Source organism: Triticum dicoccoides, chromosome 1B, assembly GCF_002162155.2.
Source record: "Triticum dicoccoides isolate Atlit2015 ecotype Zavitan chromosome 1B, WEW_v2.0, whole genome shotgun sequence".
Lineage (NCBI taxonomy): Eukaryota > Viridiplantae > Streptophyta > Magnoliopsida > Poales > Poaceae > Triticum > Triticum dicoccoides.
The window spans coordinates 97965442-97973375 of NC_041381.1; the positions used below are offsets into that span (position 1 = coordinate 97965442).

The following is a 7934-nucleotide window of genomic DNA, read 5'->3' on the forward strand; positions in this document are numbered from 1 at the left end:
ATTGTCTGTGTGAACCATCCTCACCGCACCAAGTTTTTTCCCCACTTCTCTTCCAAATATGTCATCCATCATTGGCAATGGCAGATCAAAAATCCTCGCCCACATCGGCAGGATAACGATAGGAACCTCCGATGGCGACGTCTTTCCATCGTATGCCGTCACGAGGAGAGCGTCGTTGTCGTGAGTCCAGGGGCCTCCCCTTAGGACATGTAGGTAGTCACCCTCCTGTTCAAACTCGACAATGAACCGGTTGTTTGCAATCGGTTTCTCCCACAGACCACCATAAGGTTTCCACACCCTACGCATGGTGGTGAAAAGTGCATTGGCGCTGAAAACTTTTGTCGTGAGGAAAAAAGCCACGATGATCCACTTACTGAACTTTTTTGCAGCCTCAGCCAGATCCACACGTACAACATCCTCTTCATCTTCCAGACGGTCCAGCTGAGTCGGCACGATGTTCAGGTTATTCTTCTTCGTCATGCTACAACCTGGTGCCGCTGGCTTCATCGCCTGCTTTCTGCCATCTCCCTCCTCGATCTCCTTGCCATGGCGACGAGCCATTGGCGTAGCACTCTCCCCCATACCGCTTCCTTCCTTCCCTTCCCCTCCCATGTTCTTCCCTACACCCTGGTTCAGGTTGCCAACCATCTCTCTTGTGTGTTTTGGTGTATGGTCTTTTTGCTTGCGTGGGTACTCTGCTTCTTGCCATTGCCTTTTAAGCCTGTTTTCTTGCAGTCGGCCTTCCATGAGAAGCCATAGCCTTTCCTTCTTCTGCCCCTGATTTTCATTCCTATACGCATCAGCAGTATCTCCTTCCACCCTTCCTCTCTCTAGTCCAAGATTTCTTTCTTGTCCCGTATCCTTCCATGGCCTTTTCTCATACAGCCAGATCATCACATGGTAGGCTACCTTCGATCCCATGCTTTTTTCCGGCCGTCCCAATCCCCTTCCTGTTCGCCGTTCAACTTCCCATGCATCAGCAATGAAGTACATGGTTTCATACCTAGTATGTAGGATTGCATTCACCTTTAGGTCGTCGCCGATCGCGAGACCTTTCTTCTCCGTCACGCCAGAGGCAACCTTCCTTACCGGCATCTTCCTTCCCCTGCCATCCTCCACATCTTCCTTCTGTGATGTCCCGATCTCCCTCCCCCCTTCACAATTTCCATGTCGCCGTCCTGGAATTTTCTTCTCTACCTGCCCCGGACCTCTGGTTCCCCTTTCCAGTAGATCCCACATCCTGTCTCTCATCTCTTCTATCATCGGAAGTAGATCGCCGCCGATTGGCCTGGGGGGCCTCTTGAGGTCGCAACCTTCCTTCTTCATTTTCTTCAGAGCTTCCCGTGCACGCGCACGCATCTCCCCCACATCGAGGAAAGGCTCTTGCGAGGCCCCCTCTCTGCCCAATCCAGCGCGCCCCTCCACAGAGGAGCCGCCCCTGGTCGTCGTAGCCCAAGGCTTCGCCATCTCGGTAGTTTCTATTCGCGTACTGACTACTGACTCGAACACTCGGAGTCGAATTTAGATTCGGTACAATATATTGGGTTACATGGTCGACTCAGACTCCAGTTAACCTAGGTTTCTTCTATATTAAGTCTGCCGTCCGTAGATCAATCACGGAGTGAAATAAGCGAGCAGTGGCACTGTGGCAGAACAATTGAGCGCGTGCACCGACGACGACAGAGCGCACGTACCGGCCGGAGATTGAATTCAATTTCAAGGACGATCGACCAGCTAGCAATGGCGCTACCCCAGGGCGCCCTCAACTCCTTGCCACTGCTCGTCTTCGAACACCAGCCCGCGCGGAACGAGGCGACGGCGGCCACCGGAGACGATGATGAAGATATCCCCGAGATGCTCATGTTTAGCATATCGGAAGAGAGAACATGCACGGAGCTGACACCCGCCATGCTATCCCCGCAGGAGAACCAGATCTGCTTCGCCACCCCGCAGGGCTGGATCTTCATCCTGCACGGCGCCGCCCCGTGGGAGACCTGGCTGTGGCATCCGGTCACCGAAGAGACCATACCCCTCCCGCCCATACGAGACGACCACTACGTCCCCACCAACTGCACCTGCTACCTCACCCACAGCTCCGCCATGTATCCTGACTGCGCCGTCGTGCTGCTCGACGTCGCCGACCCCGACATGTGGTTCTGCCGAATCAACGGAGGAAGCAGTAGGGAATGGGCGCAGCACACGTATGACGTCGGCGAGTACACTCTCCCAGAGGGCGACGGCGACGACGACGGCGACTGCACTTCTACTCCCCCGACCAAGAGAGTAATAGCTGGCGTCGTCGCCGCCCTGGGAGGGAAGCTGCATTTCATCTTCTCGGAATCAAACCAATACAAGATGGGCGTCGTTAACCTCGACTTCGGCACTCCTGCCCCTACGGCCGAGCTTCACACGCTGGAGGACGTGGACGCCGCCATAACTCTACCGGAAGGAATGTGCGGTGGCGTGACCAGTCTGCTGGAGTCACAGGGGGAGCTTTTCCAGGTCTGCGTTTGCTTCCGGGGATTTGACCCCAACGACGTAGACGCCGTGCTTGTCCTGAAGATGGATTTTGGCCATGGCCGCCGCTGGCGCAGGGTGCATGACATTGGGGACAGGGTCTTCATGTTGGCTCACGGAGGCAATGCGGTTTCTTGCCCGGCGAGCGCGTGCAACCTGCAAAGGAACCGCGTCTACTTCATGAAGAACTTCGTCGAGGATGATGGGGATCTGTGCATCTACGACCTGGTGGAAGAAGTCCTTGAGATTCTTGTGGTTCATGAAAGGGACTTGACTCTTGCACGCACCAAACCTTATTGGATTGTACCGCCTACTGCCTAGTGCACACATCCTATATTTTTAACACTCAAAGTTTATTGCTCATATCAAAAGGGTTACATCATGTAGTACAAAGGGCAACAGGAACGAGGGTGTGGATCAATATCCCAACTTTAAATCTAAAAGATCATAAGGCCGTGCTTGGTATGGTTGTATTTTAATACAGGTGTATTTAACTTCCGGGTGTAACTTACAGGCGAAGAGCTATTTCAAGCCTGAAACCAAAACGACCGTCGAAGGTCCGTATATTTTACAACTGTATCTAGAAGGAAAACGACAATCCAAACGGGGCCGGGTGTTCAGTTTCAGGGTATTAAGCTAGCCTGCAGCCATCTCCATCTCTGTTTCTGACGCCTATCCGACAACACGCCGGCCGCACCATCTGTTTTCTGAAACCGGTCAGCCAGAGATGTCGAGATGTAGGCAGGCAATCTCTGACGCTGTCCGTCTTGTGCCTTCTTCCCTCCATTTGTTGCGCTCCCCCACCAGAGCCATAATAATAACATGAACCGGCTTCCATGAGTTTGCAGTGAATTCCTTCCGGATTTAACTCTCTCCACTCCGGTCTTACTTTTTTTTTCTGAATTCCTTCCAGATTTAACTCTCTGCACACCAGATTTAACTCTCTCCACGCCAGTCTTCTTTGCATTTGAAAAACAGATCTTTGTCAAGCCTCCCATACATATAGCATATACTCCCTCCGTTCCTAAATATTTGTCTTTTTAGTGATTTCAAATGAACTATCACATACGGATGTATATAGACATACTTTAGAGTGTAGATTCACTCATTTTGCTCCGTATGTAGTCACTTGTTGAAATCTCTAGAAAGACAAATATTTAGGAACGGAGGGAGTAGTATCTATTTTCATTCCTCTTCCCTTCAGCTCAAGCCTAACAGACTCCACAAAAACTGTTTAATTTTCGGTAAACAGTCAATTTGCCACAGTTTTGTCCAGAAATCTGAGATTCCCTGACTCGCTTCTCTGTGGCTGCCTGAGCACAAAAAATACCCTTCCTGTTGAAATGCCATCCAACAATGTCTGTGATGACTTGCAGATCATCTTCCCACTAGGTTTGCTCCGGAGTGGTACATCCCATTGGCCGGTCCTTGGATCAATCAGCTCGTCCACCTTCATCAACATATTTCTCACGGCACCCAAGGGTCCTACCACATGTTTATATTGTGCCAAGTTTTAGTGTCTCCACGCCTAACTGAATGCTGCGCCAGGTTGCTGTTGCATCTACAACACCAGTGTTTGGGTAGTATTTCGCTTTGAGAATCTTGGCAAATATATTATATATAGCACAACCTTTTAGTTCAAAAATAAAAAGCGACGACATGTTAAAAGACAAGCCATATGTACCATGTACGTTTGCCACAGCCAATGCTGCAATGAGTTGTGCATAGGTGGTCCCCACACAACGATGTGCTCCAGTTACAACAGCGTATCTGGCCTGTGCAGCTATAAAGAAATCAACAAATGCCACCCACCTTGGAGCTGATCCCCAGTCTCTTGAACGAAAATCCAAAGGCTTGCACAAAAAATAAGTCTTGAGTTCAGGGAACAAGATGTGAAACCAGATCGATGCAAAAGTATCAACAGAAATACCACAAATGCCATAAAAGTTGCCCATAGTTAATCAAAACAAACGTAGTGACAACTTGTGTTCTTTGACTAAAACAAAATCTTACATTAATGAATAGTGCGATACTGTTATCTTTATGATCAGGATAGTTTTGAACTGTGTAAGTAGAACATTTAACATGACATCCACAGTTTAAGGTTGCCTCAGGCACCTCTTGCAGGCACATATGCCAATTTTATCATTAGCAAAGGAATATTGCATTCTATGTTTTTCTAAAGCAGGTAAATATCTTATAAAGATAGCGAATATTATGTTGTGTACTTGTGGTTCTATCCATGAGCTACTCCCTCCATCCTACAATATAAGGTATTCTAGGTGAATTAACTCCCCCAAAGCACCAATCACATATGTATGTGCCATTAATGTCTACCAACAGATTCAAAATATGATAAGCAGATCTCTCTATAGTTAAAAGAGGGCTACATGTGTCATTTGTTTTACCTCATAATTTGTCCTAGAATTGCTAGAATGTTGTAAGAACTGTATATACACATATGGATTTTCCCTTAATTCCACATGCGTATGGAAGAATGCTTCAAAATAGAAAACACGACATATAGACAAGAGAGCAAAACAGACAAAGAAGATCCTCAAGAAAGCAGCACAGGATAAAATATGCACAAGATGACAAGAAATCCGGAGCAACTTAATTAAAAAAAAAATGTCAAAATTGTAGCTCCACACTAGCAAAATAGAGTTGTGCATTATTAATATAGCAACTTTAGGAAATATCTATATTTGTTTGTTTTTCCATTTCCTGATATCAACTGTAACATCCTTGACACAAATCTAGCATAAAAAATCACTCCTAAAGATTCCAATAAGTTTCAGAACTCAGAAATCTGTAGAGGAAACAGTAACAGTTATGGGGGCATGACATGATGAGAGTGAATAATACCTTATCATTTCCAACTATCTCCAGACCAGAAGTCTTGGCAAACAGTAATCAAAATAAAGTACCTGAAAACAATTGCAGAATGAACATCCAACTTTCCAATATTTCCGGAAATGCATAATCAATCTCCATGGTGCTTGAAATATGGTGCTAAGTTCACCCTGTAGTATTCAATTCAATCTAGCAGCTAACCTCTGCAAACTCACTGATGTCTGACTTTATCTCCTTCACAAATGCTGGTGTGTCTGAGACCAGTGCCACCAGAGGTGCACCCTTGGTATTCCTAATCTGTAGGGCTCTCTTAATACAAAGAACTGCAGCTTTTCTTGCTCGGACTGGCCTGGAGTAATGATAGGAGTTAATCTTCAACTGTTCAAAACATATGATATCAGTGTTCTAAAACATAGGCGTATAGCCAACTATCGCCTCATTACTGATTAGCTCTTTAGCTCGCCTGATATGTTGTACAACACTAAGTGCTGCTAACAAATTATCTGCATTATAAATGTGGTGGACATTCTGAAACTGGAAGATATTTGGTAATATTGAAATTGACTATTACCGATTCAAACTTTAAGTTTGAAGATTAAATTACAGAAATAAAAGAAATATGCAAAGCTATCTTAGGTTACATTAACAATTTTGGCTGCAAAGAAGCATTTTCAGTGACTACTGATGAACGAGATAAGTAGGCAGGTGAAATTGCATGATGTCAATATTCCACTATACTACACTTTTCCTTCTTGAACTGATGGGGCAATCTATATAGTTACTTCAATTTACACAAGCATCCACAAATAGTGTGCCATACCTATTCGCCATCATGCGCGTGTGCAAAACAATATCTGGATTCGCACCCTTCAAAGCCCAGTCAACTGCTTCTTGGACTTTGCTGGATGGGGATATGATAGCTCGCATAAGTTCACCAAATGTATTAGGCCTGGCATACAATGAGTCTGGCAATCCAAAAAGAGCCGATGCAGCAGCTTCATTCTAGGATGAACATTCTCCAGAAAAAACTGAATCCCAACTGCATCTGTTGCGCCATCAAACCTAGAATTCGGAATAAGTAGCACCATTCAAACCTAGCTTTTGTATGAAAACTAATGACTCAAGAAAAGAAAGTAAACCAACTGCACTAGTGTGTAAAACAAGAAAGAATAAATGCACTACGGCAAATGATTAGTGACATGAGAAATGCACACTAACGGAAATGACTGGTTAGTGGTCACCTAAGGCTTAAGGAAAAAAAATTAACATTATAGAACTTGTTCTCTAAACCCTAAGCCATGTGTAAGTGCAAGATGTGACAGATATTTTCATTATCTAGTGTGCCTCTGGAGTAAATTAGGAAACTTATCACCGTCGCTATTTTCTGCACTTCTTCCTATCAATAATATATGCAGATCATGCCAAGAGAAATACTGTAAAACATAAAACTTATTCTAGGCCGTAACTTTAGTACTAACCAGATAATTGGATCTTTCCAGCCATTCCAGTTACTACACAGAACATTCGTCTCAGCTAGATTTTAAAAAAATGTCCACTCTGATATTCAGATCTCTACCATATGTCCTAGCACAGCGATGTTTCCTCCACAAATGTTTGATTTCATTAATAGTGAGTGACTTGTTGGTATAAGAAATGTAATCCCCAAAAGGATACAATCCCCTATTTCACAGAGAGGAACAAAAATTCATAAGTGGATAATGACTATTAATCACTACTGCTATTAAACTACAGAATCTATTTATCATGGGTTCACAACCATGATAATATGCAACAATTCACAATTAAACATCCTGTAAAAATTAATACTATATAAGCAAGACAAAATTTGAAGAAGTTTAGGAACGACAACAGGAAAAGAAGCAATTCCATTGAACTCGGTGCTTCCTACCAATCGCATAGTAGTCAATTCAAAGATAAAGATGAAAAGTAGCTGAGTGTAAATGCATTGCCTTGTTTGCCCGATGATCAAAGATTGGTTTAACATGACACTCAAGGCTCCCACTGTTAAGATCTTGTTTTTACAATTGCAGGAGAGAGAGGCCTTTTCAAGAGTCATTATGATGGAACGGTTGTCCTAGGAGGCCCGCCAGTTTGACATAGCAAATAGCCGAAAACACCCCACCCATGAGAAACAACAATCTTAATCATAGCTTGGAAATGCATACATACATTTCATCTCAAATTTACCATATTACATTAGCAACATCTTTATTCTAAAATTCTCTAGCAACACATACAAGTGACGTTCAGATCCACATGTGTGCTTCATCTCCAGGAACAGCGCCTCCAGACTCCACTTCCGTAGCAATGCACCGGCAAGCCTATATAAAAAAAGTAAATAATAGCAAGTGAGAATTATATATAAACACTGGTACCTATAGGATTAAGAAACATCCACACAAAATTCAGACTTAAGATGTTTCCAAGACAAACAGGCTATTTAGCATCATGTCAAGTGACAGCAGATGGTGAGATCATCAATTATATTAGAGTAAAACGACTTATGGATCCACCACACCAGCCTATCAAGCATTAGCACACTA

The 7934-nt window shown here is 44.4% G+C and overlaps 1 protein-coding gene and 1 pseudogene across 1 annotated transcript in view; both read right to left on the minus strand.

Annotated features, from left to right (window-relative positions):
- Positions 1-3666: 3666 nt before the first annotated feature.
- On the minus strand, positions 3667-7459 carry LOC119321532 (annotated as a pseudogene).
- A 57-nt stretch (positions 7460-7516) lies between these two features.
- The window catches only part of LOC119321542, a 2029-nt gene continuing 1611 nt past the window's right edge, over positions 7517-7934 (minus strand). Inside the window, exon 2 of the mRNA XM_037595181.1 lies at positions 7517-7712. Within this exon, the coding sequence (XP_037451078.1) occupies positions 7638-7712 (75 nt within the window). The 3' untranslated portion in view covers positions 7517-7637. The remainder of the gene's footprint in view (positions 7713-7934) is intronic.